This window comes from Oncorhynchus masou, chromosome 7, assembly GCF_036934945.1.
Source record: "Oncorhynchus masou masou isolate Uvic2021 chromosome 7, UVic_Omas_1.1, whole genome shotgun sequence".
In the NCBI taxonomy this organism is placed as follows: Eukaryota; Metazoa; Chordata; class Actinopteri; order Salmoniformes; family Salmonidae; genus Oncorhynchus; species Oncorhynchus masou.
In genome coordinates, this window is record NC_088218.1 from 16,949,645 (window position 1) to 16,964,766 (window position 15,122).

The 15,122-nt window shown below is 39.3% G+C and overlaps 1 protein-coding gene across 5 annotated transcripts in view; it reads left to right on the top strand.

The window, feature by feature from the left end:
- LOC135543387 (serine/threonine-protein kinase PAK 2-like) overlaps positions 1 to 7,042 on the top strand; it is an 18,311-nt gene extending 11,269 nt beyond the window's left edge. For all 5 annotated transcript variants that reach the window (XM_064970600.1, XM_064970598.1, XM_064970602.1 and 2 more), the window contains exons 8-15: positions 3,326 to 3,389; positions 3,804 to 3,852; positions 3,923 to 4,035; positions 4,239 to 4,356; positions 4,465 to 4,564; positions 5,123 to 5,319; positions 5,439 to 5,576; positions 5,677 to 7,042. In XM_064970600.1, coding sequence (XP_064826672.1) covers positions 3,326 to 3,389; positions 3,804 to 3,852; positions 3,923 to 4,035; positions 4,239 to 4,356; positions 4,465 to 4,564; positions 5,123 to 5,319; positions 5,439 to 5,576; positions 5,677 to 5,763 — 866 coding nt within the window. In that variant the 3' untranslated portion in view covers positions 5,764 to 7,042. The remainder of the gene's footprint in view (positions 1 to 3,325; positions 3,390 to 3,803; positions 3,853 to 3,922; positions 4,036 to 4,238; positions 4,357 to 4,464; positions 4,565 to 5,122; positions 5,320 to 5,438; positions 5,577 to 5,676) is intronic.
- The last annotated feature ends 8,080 nt before the right edge of the window (positions 7,043 to 15,122 follow it).

Consider the following 15,122-nt stretch of genomic DNA (forward strand, 5'->3'; position numbering starts at 1 on the left):
ACACACAGACATACAGTATATTACACACATCACATTGAACACAGACATACAGTATATCACACACATCATATCACACACAGACATACAGTATATTACACACAGACATACAGTATATTACACACATCACATTGAACACAGACATACAGTATATCACACACATCATATTACACACAGACATACAGTATATTACACACAGACATACAGTATATTACACACATCACATCACACACAGACATACAGTATATCACACACATCATATCACACACAGACATACAGTATATCACACACATCACATCACACACAGACATACAGTATATTACACACATCACATTGAACACAGACATACAGTATATTACACACAGACATACGGTATATCACACACAGACATACAGTATATCACACACAGACATACAGTATATTACACACAGACATACAGTATATTACACACAGACATACAGTATATTACACACAGACATACAGTATATTACACACAGACATACAGTATATCACACACATCACATCACACACAGACATACAGTATATTACACACATCACATCACACACAGACATACAGTATATCACACACAGACATACAGTATATTACACACAGACATACAGTATATCACACACATCACATCACACACAGACATACAGTATATTACACACATCACATCACACACAGACATACAGTATATTACACACATCATATCACACACAGACATACGGTATATCACACACAGACATACAGTATATCACACACAGACATACGGTATATCACACACAGACATACAGTATATTACACACAGACATACAGTATATTACACACAGACATACGGTATATTACACACAGACATACGGTATATTACACACAGACATACAGTATATTACACACATCATATCACACACAGACATACGGTATATTACACACAGACATACAGTATATTACACACAGACATACGGTATATTACACACAGACATACGGTATATTACACACAGACATACAGTATATTACACACATCATATCACACACAGACATACGGTAAGTCACACACAGACATACAGTATATTACACACAGACATACAGTATATCACACACATCACATCACACACAGACATACAGTATATTACACACATCATATCACACACAGACATACAGTATATCACACACAGACATACGGTATATTACACACAGACATACAGTATATTACACACAGACATACAGTATATCACACACATCACATCACACACAGACATACAGTATATCACACACATCACATCACACACAGACATACAGTATATTACACACATCATATCACACACAGACATACGGTATATCACACACAGACATACAGTATATTACACACAGACATACAGTATATTACACACAGACATACGGTATATTACACACAGACATACGGTATATTACACACAGACATACAGTATATTACACACAGACATACAGTATATTACACACAGATATACAGTATATTACACACAGACATATGGTATATTACACACAGACATACCGTAAGTCACACACAGACATACGGTATATTACACACAGACATACGGTATATTACACACAGACATACAGTATATTACACACAGACATACAGTATATTACACACAGACATATGGTATATTACACACAGACATACCGTAAGTCACACACAGACATACAGTATATTACACACAGACATACAGTATATTACACACAGACATACAGTATATTACACACAGACATACAGTATATTACACACAGACATACAGTATATTACACACAGACATACAGTATATTACACACAGACATACGGTATATTACACACAGACATACAGTATATTACACACAGACATACAGTATATTACACACAGACATACAGTATATTACACACAGACATACAGTATATTACACACAGACATACAGTATATTACACACAGACATACGGTATATTACACACAGACATACGGGAAGTCACACACAGACATACAGTATATTACACACAGACATACAGTATATTACACACAGATATACAGTATATTACACACAGACATACGGTAAGTCACACACAGACATACAGTATATTACACACAGACATACAGTATATTACACACAGACATACGGTATATTACACACAGACATATGGTATATTACACACAGACATACAGTATATTACACACAGACATATGGTATATTACACACAGACATACGGTATATTACACACAGACATACGGTATATTACACACAGACATACAGTATATTACACACAGACATACAGTATATTACACACAGACATACGGTTTATTACACACAGACATACGGTATATTACACACAGACATATGGTATATTACACACAGACATACCGTAAGTCACACACAGACATACGGTATATTACACACAGACATACGGTATATTACACACAGACATACGGTAAGTCACACACAGACATACGGTATATTACACACAGACATACAGTATATTACACACAGATATACAGTATATTACACACAGACATACAGTATATTACACACAGACATACAGTATATTACACACAGATATACAGTATATTACACACAGACATACAGTATATTACACACAGACATACGGTATATTACACACAGACATACGGTATATTACACACAGACATATGGTATATTACACACAGACATACCGTAAGTCACACACAGACATACGGTATATTACACACAGACATACGGTATATTACACACAGACATACGGTATATTACACACAGACATACAGTATATTACACACAGACATACGGTATATTACACACAGACATACGGTATATTACACACAGACATACAGTATATTACACACAGACATACAGTATATTACACACAGACATACAGTATATTACACACAGACATACGGTATATTACACACAGACATACGGTATATTACACACAGACATACAGTATATTACACACAGACATATGGTATATTACACACAGACATACGGTATATTACACACAGACATACGGTATATTACACACAGACATATGGTATATCACACACAGACATACGGTATATTACACACAGACATACAGTATATTACACACAGACATACAGTATATTACACACAGACATACGGTATATTACACACAGACATATGGTATATCACACACAGACATACGGTATATTACACACAGACATACAGTATATTACACACAGACATACAGTATATTACACACAGACATACAGTATATTACACACAGACATATGTTATGTCACACACATCACATTACACACAGACATACGGTATGTCACACACATCATGTCACCAGTCTGGCTCTATGTCTTTCAGGAACCATCGTCAGTATTGGAGATCCCAAGAAGAAGTACACACGCTATGAGAAGATCGGCCAGGGGTGAGACACACACACACACACACACACACACACACTGTAGAGGTGAGTCCATTTACATGTTCACCTTTTTGTGCCATATCCATATCTAAGTAACAGATTGGACACTACTCTCTCTCTCTCTCTCTCTCTCGCTGTCTCTCGTTCTCTCTCGCTCTCCCTCTCTCTCGTTCTCTCTCTCTCTCTCTCTCTCTCTCTCGCTGTCTCTCGTTCTCTCTCGCTCTCCCTCTCTCTCGTTCTCTCTCTCTCTCTCGCTGTCTCTCGTTCTCTCGTTCTCTCTCGCTCTCCCTCTCTCTCGTTCTCTCTCTCTCTCTCTCGCTGTCTCTCGTTCTCTCTCTCGCTCTCCCTCTCTCTCGTTCTCTCTTTCTCTCTCTCTCTCGCTGTCTCTCGTTCTCTCTATCTCTCGTTCTCTCTCAGAGCGTCTGGTACTGTCTATACAGCCATCGATGTTGCCACTGGTGCAGAGGTAAGGTCCCTTCCTGTCTCAACACACTTTCAGACTAAACACAGACTTAAAACTTGTGTGTGTGTTACAGGTAGCTATCAAACAGATCAACCTCCAGAAACAGCCGAAGAAGGAGCTGATCATCAACGAGATCCTGGTGATGAAGGAGTTACAACAACCTAACATCGTCAACTACGTAGACAGGTAACACACACACACCTCAGAAGTACGCCTGTGTCAGTACTCTGTGTGCTGGAGTCAGTTATTTACTTTGTTTCTGTGTGTGTGTGTGTGTGTGTGTGTGTGTGTGTGTGTGTGTGTGTGTGTGTGTGTGTGTGTGTGTGTGTGTGTGTGTGTGTGTGTGTGTGTGTGTGTGTGTGTGTGTGTGTGTGTGTGTGTGTGTGTAGTTTCCTGGTAGGTGAGGAGTTGTTTGTGGTGATGGAGTATCTGGCTGGAGGTTCGCTCACGGACGTTGTCACAGAAACATGCATGGACGAGGCTCAGATCGCTGCTGTGTGCAGAGAGGTACACACACACACACTGCTGCTGTCTGCCGAAAGGTATACTCACACACACTCAGTCACAGAGCACAGGGAGGTGTGTGTGACGGTGTGTCCTGTGTGTGTCCTGTAGTGTCTGCAGGCTCTGGAGTTTCTCCATGCCAACCAGGTGATCCACAGAGACATCAAGAGTGACAACGTGCTGTTGGGCATGGATGGATCTGTCAAGCTCAGTAAGAACACACACACACACACTCCCTCTCCGGCGCTCTAGGTCACCAGGCTGCTCATGATTACACACATCTGTCACCATCGTTACGGGCACCAGGGCCTCATGAGACTCACCTGGACGCCAACACCTCCCTGATTACCTTCCCTATATATGTCACTCCCTTTGGTTCCTTCCCCAGGCGTCATTGACTCTGTTCTGGTTTCATGTCTGTGAGCTTTTTCTGTTTCATGTTCTATTTATTAATTCAATTATTCACTCCCTGTAGTTGCTTCCTGACTCCCAGCGTACACGTCACACACACACACTTTCTGTCTGCCTCCTCTTCCTCTCTCCCTTCATCTCTCCCCCTCTCCTCTGTAGCTGGTTCTGGGTTCTGTTCCTAGATAATATGCCTTGCCAATCCTAAGTGTCCTATTGTTTTGTGTCCTATCATTGTATTGGCTTGACAGTCACACAAACTTACCTGTTTTCTCTCCTCTTGTCGAGCTGAATGTGACTAGGTGAATGTTTCATATTAACCTTCCCTCTTACATGTCTGTTCTCTCCCCTCCCTCTCCAGCTGACTTTGGGTTCTGTGCCCAGATCACTCCAGAGCAGAGTAAGAGAAGCACCATGGTGGGGACTCCCTACTGGATGGCTCCTGAGGTGGTGACCAGGAAGGCCTACGGACCCAAGGTGGACATCTGGTCCCTGGGCATCATGGCTATAGAGATGGTGGAGGGAGAACCCCCTTACCTCAACGAGAACCCACTCAGGGTGAGGTTGGATGTGTGTGTGTGTGTGTGTGAGGGGGGGGGGGTTCCATGCGTGTGTGTGTGTGTGTGTCCAGGCATTGCACTTGGTGGCCACTAATGTTCAGTCTGTGTCTCCTACAGGCCCTCTACCTGATAGCCACCAATGGGACTCCAGAGCTCCAGTCTCCAGAGAAGTTATCTCCAGTGTTCAGGTCCTTCCTGTCCCGCTGTCTGGAGATGGATGTAGAGAAGAGAGGAGGAGGGAAAGAACTACTGCAGGTACACACACGCACAAACAAACACACACTCATACACACATTCACACACACCGTGATGAGAAGAGTTTGTTTCATTGGTTGATCTCTTGTCTTCCCTGTAGCATCCATTCCTAAAGCTGGCCAAGCCTCTCTCCAGCCTCACCCCTCTCATCCTGGCAGCCAAGGAGGCCATGAAGAGTAACCGCTAACCCTGGTTAGCCACAGATACACTGGATTCCTATGTCTCTGTGTTAGCCTGAGCGCTAACTACTAGCCTTACCAGCTAACTTCCAGCCCTACTGTGCCAACTCGTCAGTGTCTCTCAGTAACTGACAGCATCTCCTCCTCGATGCTAAACACCAGCCTGCTAGCACCCTGGCTCGTACACCTACAAGTCACACAAGTCAGCTTCCTGCTCTGTTTGACTCCCCTTCCCCTCTGTCCCTCACCCCTCACTCCATATCACACACCAGTCTTCCTTTGTCTCTTACCCCCTCCCTGTTTGTCCCTCACCCCCTCCTCATCTGTCCCTCACCCCCCCATCTGTCCCTCACCCCTCACTCCATATCACACACCAGTCTTCCTATGTCTCTTACCCCTCCCTGTCTGTCCCTCACCCCCCCCTGTCTGTCCCTCACCCCCCTCCCTGTCTGTCCCTCACCCCCCTCCCTGTCTGTCCCTCACCCCTCACTCCATATCACACACCAGTCTTCCTATGTCTCTTACCCCCTCCTTGTCTGTCCCTCACTCCCCCTCCTCACCTGTCCCTCACCCCCCCTCCTTTTCCCTCACCCTCTTTTTCGTTCAGATGTTGTGAGGTTTTCTCTTTCTCTCTCTTTACTCTGACTAAGAAACTTAAAGGTGCAATCTGTAAAAATGATTGTCCCACAAAAAATAGTTCATTTCAATCCTACAGTATCAGTGTTGCAGTACACCGGCAAATAAAACTACAGATTGCACCTTTAACAAAATGAAAGAAAGTAATTGCTGTATGGAACTATCTCGGTATTCAATTCAAATATTTTGGCAGCCAAACCAAATGACATTTTTCAAAATCGTTTTGTATATTATGTACTTTGACAAATGTTGAGGGGGAAAAAATCAGGATACTTGGAGAAGTGTTTTTTAACGTGTATGTATACTTTTCATTTGGTGTTTTGTGACTAACATTCTGATAGAATCCTTCCATAACGGTGTGCCTTAATGAACACAACATCTCGGCTCTATGAGGTGAGAGCCTAACTTTCACTTCATTAAGTTGAATTGTCACTTAGTCTCCCATTGACATCAATGCATGACTACGTGAAAACGTGACTTAAGTGGAAGTTAGGATTTGCTCCTATGATTGGCCAATCAAAAAGCATTCCACCGTGCCAGACTCGTTCCATTCCATTTCACAGACATTCCAGTCAGAGAGGTTGATTGGTTGAGTCTGATGATGTTGATGATTTTAATAAGTATCCCCTTCTGTTGTTCATTTTTAATTAATGAAACTGTAGAACAAACTAGAACATTATTTTTTTTACAGGAAACCATGTATTTTCAAACAGTCTCTGTAAATTATTATTAAAGATAGACTTGAACTAATGCTTGTGTGCATGTGTCTGTAGAACATTATAGGTGAAGTACTGTGTCTGTAGAACATTATAGGTGAAGTACTGTGTCTGTAGAACATTATAGGTGAAGTACTGTGTCTGTAGAACATTATAGGTGAAGTACTGTGTCTGTAGAACATTATAGGTGAAGTACTGTGTCTGTAGAACAGTATAGGTGAAGTACTGTGTCTGTAGAACATTATAGGTGAAGTACTGTGTCTGTAGAACATTATAGGTGAAGTACTGTGTCTGTAGAACAGTATAGGTGAAGTACTGTGTCTGTAGAACAGTATAGGTGTCTGTAGAACATTATAGGTGAAGTACTGTGTCTGTAGAACATTATAGGTGAAGTACTGTGTCTGTAGAACATTATAGGTGAAGTACTGTGTCTGTAGAACATTATAGGTGAAGTACTGTGTCTGTAGAACATTATAGGTGAAGTACTGTGTCTGTAGAACATTATAGGTGAAGTACTGTGTCTGTAGAACATTATAGGTGAAGTACTGTGTCTGTAGAACATTATAGGTGAAGTACTGTGTCTGTAGAACATTATAGGTGAAGTACTGTGTCTGTAGAACATTATAGGTGAAGTACTGTGTCTATAGGTGTAGAACATTATAGGTGAAGTACTGTGTCTGTAGAACATTATAGGTGAAGTACTGTGTCTGTAGAACATTATAGGTGAAGTACTGTGTCTGTAGAACATTATAGGTGAAGTACTGTGTCTGTAGAACATTATAGGTGAAGTACTGTGTCTGTAGAACATTATAGGTGAAGTACTGTGTCTGTAGAACATTATAGGTGAAGTACTGTGTCTGTAGAACAGTATAGGTGAAGTACAGTATAGGTGAAGTACTGTGTCTGTAGAACATTATAGGTGAAGTACTGTGTCTGTACTGTGAAGTCTGTGTAGAACATTATAGGTGAAGTACTGTGTCTGTAGAACATTATAGGTGAAGTACTGTGTCTGTAGAACATTATAGGTGAAGTACTGTGTCTGTAGAACATTATAGGTGAAGTACTGTGTCTGTAGAACATTATAGGTGAAGTACTGTGTCTGTAGAACATTATAGGTGAAGTACTGTGTCTGTAGAACATTATAGGTGAAGTACTGTGTCTGTAGAACATTATAGGTGAAGTACTGTGTCTGTAGAACATTATAGGTGAAGTACTGTGTCTGTAGAACATTATAGGTGAAGTACTGTGTCTGTAGAACATTATAGGTGAAGTACTGTGTCTGTAGAACATTATAGGTGAAGTACTGTGTCTGTAGAACAGTATAGGTGAAGTACTGTGTCTGTAGAACATTATAGGTGAAGTACATTATAGGTGAACTGTGTCCTGTGTACTAGTGTCTGTCTGTAGAACATTATAGGTGAAGTACTGTGTCTGTAGAACATTATAGGTGAAGTACTGTGAACATTATAGAGTGAAGTACTGTGTCTGTAGAACATTATAGGTGAAGTACTGTGTCTGTAGAACATTATAGGTGAAGTACTGTACTGTAGAACATTATGTACTGTGTCTGTAGAACATTATAGGTGAAGTACTGTGTCTGTAGAACATTATAGGTGAAGTACTGTGTCTGTAGAACATTATGTGAAGTACTGTGTCTGTAGAACATTATAGGTGAAGTACTGTGTCTGTAGAACTGTGAAGTACTGTGTCTGTAGAACATTATAGGTGAAGTACTGTGTCTGTAGAACATTATAGGTGAAGTACTGTGTCTGTAGAACAGTATAGGTGAAGTACTGTGTCTGTAGAACATTATAGGTGAAGTACTGTGTCTGTAGAACATTATAGGTGAAGTACTGTGTCTGTAGAACATTATAGGTGAAGTACTGTGTCTGTAGAACAGTATAGGTGAAGTACTGTGTCTGTAGAACATTATAGGTGAAGTACTGTGTCTGTAGAACATTATAGGTGAAGTACTGTGTCTGTAGAAGGTGAAGTACTGTGTCTGTATTATAGGTGAAGTACTGTGTCTGTAGAACATTATAGGTGAAGTACTGTGTCTGTAGAACATTATAGGTGAAGTACTGTGTCTGTAGAACATTATAGGTGAAGTACTGTGTGTAGAACATTATAGGTGAAGTACTGTAGAACATTATAGGTGAAGTACTGTGTCTGTGTACTGTAGAACATTATAGGTGAAGTACTGTGTCTGTAGAACATTATAGGTGAAGTACTGTGTAGAACATTATAGGTGAAGTACTGTGTCTGTAGAACATTATAGGTGAAGTACTGTGTCTGTAGAACATTATAGGTGAAGTACTGTGTCTGTAGAACATTATAGGTGAAGTACTGTGTCTGTAGAACATTATAGGTGAAGTACTGTGTCTGTGTATAGGTGAAGTATTATAGGTGAAGTACTGTGTCTGTAGAACATTATAGGTGAAGTACTGTGTCTGTAGAACATTATAGGTGAAGTACTGTGTCTGTAGAACATTATAGGTGAAGTACTGTGTCTGTAGAACATTATAGGTGAAGTACTGTGTCTGTAGAACATTATAGGTGAAGTACTGTGTCTGTAGAACAGTATAGGTGTACTGTGTCTGTAGAACATTATAGGTGAAGTACTGTGTCTGTAGAACATTGAAGTAGGTGAAGTACTGTGTCTGTCTGTAGAACATTATAGTGAAGTACATTATAGGTGAAGTACTGTGTCTGTAGAACATTATAGGTGAAGTACTGTGTCTGTAGAACATTATAGGTGAAGTACTGTGTCTGTAGAACATTATAGGTGAAGTACTGTGTCTGTAGAACATTATAGGTGAAGTACTGTGTCTGTAGAACATTATAGGTGAAGTACTGTGTCTGTAGAACATTATAGGTGAAGTACTGTGTCTGTAGAACATTATAGGTGAAGTACTGTGTCTGTAGAACATTATAGGTGAAGTACTGTGTCTGTAGAACATTATAGGTGAAGTACTGTGTCTGTAGAACATTATAGGTGAAGTACTGTGTCTGTAGAACATTATAGGTGAAGTACTGTGTCTGTAGAACATTATAGGTGAAGTACTGTGTCTGTAGAACAGTATAGGTGAAGTACTGTGTCTGTAGAACATTATAGGTGAAGTACTGTGTCTGTAGAACATTATAGGTGTATAGGTACTGTGTCTGTAGAACATTATAGGTGAAGTACTGTGTCTGTAGAACAGTATAGGTGAAGTACTGTGTCTGTAGAACATTATAGGTGAAGTACTGTGTCTGTAGAACATTATAGGTGAAGTACTGTGTCTGTAGAACATTATAGGTGAAGTACTGTGTCTGTAGAACATTATAGGTGAAGTACTGTGTCTGTAGAACATTATAGGTGAAGTACTGTGTCTGTGTAGAACAGTATAGGTGAAGTACTGTGTCTGTAGAACATTATAGGTGAAGTACTGTGTCTGTAGAACATTATAGGTGAAGTACTGTGTCTGAACATTATAGGTGAAGTAGAACATTATAGGTGAAGTACTGTGTCTGTAGAACATTATAGGTGAAGTACTGTGTCTGTAGAACATTATAGGTGAAGTACTGTGTCTGTAGAACATTATAGGTGAAGTACTGTGTCTGTAGAACATTATAGGTGAAGTACTGTGTCTGTAGAACAGTATTATACTGTGGTGAACATTATAGGTGAAGTACTGTGTCTGTAGAACATTATAGGTGAAGTACTGTGTCTGTAGAACATTATAGGTGAAGGACTGTGTCTGTAGAACATTATAGGTGAAGTACTGTGTCTGTAGAACAGTATAGGTGAAGTGAAGTACTGTGTCTGTAGAACAGTATAGGTGAAGTACTGTGTCTGTAGAACATTATAGGTGAAGTACTGTGTCTGTAGAACATTATAGGTGAAGTACTGTGTCTGTAGAACATTATAGGTGAAGTACTGTGTCTGTAGAACATTATAGGTGAAGTACTGTGTCTGTAGAACATTATAGGTGAAGTACTGTGTCTGTAGAACATTATAGGTGAAGTACTGTGTCTGTAGAACATTATAGGTGAAGTACTGTGTCTGTAGAACATTATAGGTGAAGTACTGTGTCTGTAGAACATTATAGGTGAAGTACTGTGTCTGTAGAACATTATAGGTGAAGTACTGTGTCTGTAGAACATTATAGGTGAAGTACTGTGTCTGTAGAACATTATAGGTGAAGTACTGTGTCTGTAGAACATTATAGGTGAAGTACTGTGTCTGTAGAACATTATAGGTGAAGTACTGTGTCTGTAGAACATTATAGGTGAAGTACTGTGTCTGTAGAACATTATAGGTGAAGTACTGTGTCTGTAGAACATTATAGGTGAAGTACTGTGTCTGTAGAACATTATAGGTGAAGTACTGTGTCTGTAGAACATTATAGGTGAAGTACTGTGTCTGTAGAACATTATAGGTGAAGTACTGTGTCTGTAGAACATTATAGGTGAAGTACTGTGTCTGTAGAACATTATAGGTGAAGTACTGTGTCTGTAGAACATTATAGGTGAAGTACTGTGTCTGTAGAACATTATAGGTGAAGTACTGTGTCTGTGAACATTATAGGTGAACTGTGTCAGAACATTATAGGTGAAGTACTGTGTCTGTAGAACATTATAGGTGAAGTACTGTGTCTGTAGAACATTATAGGTGAAGTACTGTGTCTGTAGAACATTATAGGTGAAGTACTGTGTCTGTAGAACATTATAGGTGAAGTACTGTGTCTGTAGAACATTATAGGTGAAGTACTGTGTCTGTAGAACATTATAGGTGAAGTACTGTGTCTGTAGAACATTATAGAGTGAAGTACTGTGTCTGTAGAACATTATAGGTGAAGTACTGTGTCTGTAGAACATTATAGGTGAAGGACTGTGTCTGTAGAACATTATAGGTGAAGTACTGTGTCTGTAGAACATTATAGGGTGAAGTACTGTGTCTGTAGAACATTATAGGTGAAGTACTGTGTCTGTAGAACATTATAGGTGAAGTACTGTGTCTGTAGAACATTATAGGTGAAGTACTGTGTCTGTAGAACATTATAGGTGAAGTACTGTGTCTGTAGAACATTATAGGTGAAGTACTGTGTCTGTAGAACATTATAGGTGAAGTACTGTGTCTGTAGAACATTATAGGTGAAGTACTGTGTCTGTAGAACATTATAGGTGAAGTACTGTGTCTGTAGAACATTATAGGTGAAGTACTGTGTCTGTAGAACATTATAGGTGAAGTACTGTGTCTGTAGAACATTATTGAAGTACTGTGTCTGTAGAGTGAAGTACTGTGTCTGTAGAACATTATAGGTGAAGGACTGTGTCCTGTGTAGAACATTATAGGTGAAGTACTGTGTCTGTAGAACATTATAGGTGAAGTACTGTGTCTGTAGAACATTATAGGTGAAGGACTGTGTCCTGTGTAGAACATTATAGGTGAAGTACTGTGTCTGTAGAACATTATAGGTGAAGTACTGTGTCTGTAGAACATTATAGGTGAAGTACTGTGTCTGTAGAACATTATAGGTGAAGTACTGTGTCTGTAGAACATTATAGGTGAAGTACTGTGTCTGTAGAACAGTATAGGTGAAGTACTGTGTCTGTAGAACATTATAGGTGAAGTACTGTGTCTGTAGAACATTATAGGTGAAGTACTGTGTCTGTAGAACATTATAGGTGAAGTACTGTGTCTGTAGAACATTATAGGTGAAGTACTGTGTCTGTGTAGAACATAAGTGAAGTACTGTGTCTGTAGAACATTATAGGTGAAGTACTGTGTCTGTAGAACATTATAGGTACTGTGTCTAGAACATTATAGGTGAAGTACTGTGTCTGTAGAACATTATAGGTGAAGTACTGTGTCTGTAGAACATTATAGGTGAAGTACTGTGTCTGTAGAACATTATAGGTGAAGTACTGTGTCTGTGAACATTATAGGTGAAGTACTGTGTCTGTAGAACATTATAGGTGAAGTACTGTGTCTGTAGAACATTATAGGTGAAGTACTGTGTCTGTAGAACATTATAGGTGAAGTACTGTAGAACATTATAGGTGAAGTACTGTGTCTGTAGAACATTATAGGTGAAGTACTGTGTCTGTAGAACATTATAGGTGAAGTACTGTGTCTGTAGAACATTATAGGTGAAGTACTGTGTCTGTAGAACATTATAGGTGAAGTACTGTGTCTGTGTAGAACATTATAGGTGAAGTACTGTGTCTGTAGAACATTATAGGTGAAGTACTGTGTCTGTAGAACATTATAGGTGAAGTACTGTGTCTGTAGAACATTATAGGTGAAGTACTGTGTCTGTAGAACATTATAGGTGAAGTACTGTGTCTGTAGAACATTATAGGTGAAGTACTGTGTCTGTAGAACATTATAGGTGAAGTACTGTGTCTGTAGAACATTATAGGTGAAGTACTGTGTCTGTAGAACATTATAGGTGAAACTGTGTCTGTAGAACATTATAGGTGAAGTACTGTGTCTGTAGAACATTATAGGTGAAGTACTGTGTCTGTAGAACATTATAGGTGAAGTACTGTGTCTGTAGAACATTATAGGTGAAGTACTGTGTCTGTAGAACATTATAGGTGAAGTACTGTGTCTGTAGAACATTATAGGTGAAGTACTGTGTCTGTAGAACATTATAGGTGAAGTACTGTGTCTGTAGAACATTATAGGTGAAGTACTGTGTCTGTAGAACATTATAGGTGAAGTACTGTGTCTGTAGAACATTATAGGTGAAGTACTGTGTCTGTAGAACATTATAGGTGAAGTACTGTGTCTGTAGAACATTATAGGTGAAGTACTGTGTCTGTAGAACATTATAGGTGAAGTACTGTGTCTGTAGAACATTATAGGTGAAGTACTGTGTCTGTAGAACATTATAGGTGAAGTACTGTGTCTGTAGAACATTATAGGTGAAGTACTGTGTCTGTAGAACATTATAGGTGAAGTACTGTGTCTGTAGAACATTATAGGTGAAGTACTGTGTCTGTAGAACATTATAGGTTACTGTGTCTGTAGAACATTATAGGTGAAGTACTGTGTCTGTAGAACATTATTGAAGTACTGTGTCTGTAGAACATTATAGGTGAAGTACTGTAGAACATTATAGGTGAAGTACTGTGTCTGTAGAACATTATAGGTGAAGTACTGTGTCTGTAGAACATTATAGGTGAAGTACTGTGTCTGTAGAACATTATAGGTGAAGTACTGTGTCTGTAGAACATTATAGGTGAAGTACTGTGTCTGTAGAACATTATAGGTGAAGTACTGTGTCTGTAGAACATTATAGGTGAAGTACTGTGTCTGTAGAACATTATAGGTGAAGTACTGTGTCTGTAGAACATTATAGGTTATGTAGAACATTATAGGTGAAGTACTGTGTCTGTAGAACATTATAGGTGAAGTACTGTGTCTGTAGAACATTATAGGTGAAGTACTGTGTCTGTAGAACATTATAGGTGAAGTACTGTGTAGAACATATAGGTGAAGTACTGTGTCTGTAGAACATTATAGGTGAAGTACTGTGTCTGTAGAACATTATAGGTGAAGTACTGTGTCTGTAGAACATTATAGGTGAAGTACTGTGTCTGTAGAACAGTATAGGTGAAGTACTGTGTCTGTAGAACATTATAGGTGAAGGACTGTGTCTGTAGAACATTATAGGTGAAGTACTGTGTCTGTAGAACATGAAGTACTGTGTCTGTAGAACATTATAAGTGAAGTACTGTGTCTGTAGAACAGTATAGGTGAAGTACTGTGTCTGTAGAACATTATAGGTGAAGTACTGTGTCTGTAGAACATTATAGGTGAAGTACTGTGTCTGTAGAACAGTATAGGTGAAGTACTGTGTCTGTAGAACATTATAGGTGAAGTACTGTGTCTGTAGAACATTATAGGTGAAGTATTATAGAACATTATAGGTGAAGTACTGTGTCTGTAGAACATTATAGGTGAAGTAGTAGAACTAGGTGAAGTCTGTAGAACATTATAGGTGAAGTACTGTGTCTGTAGA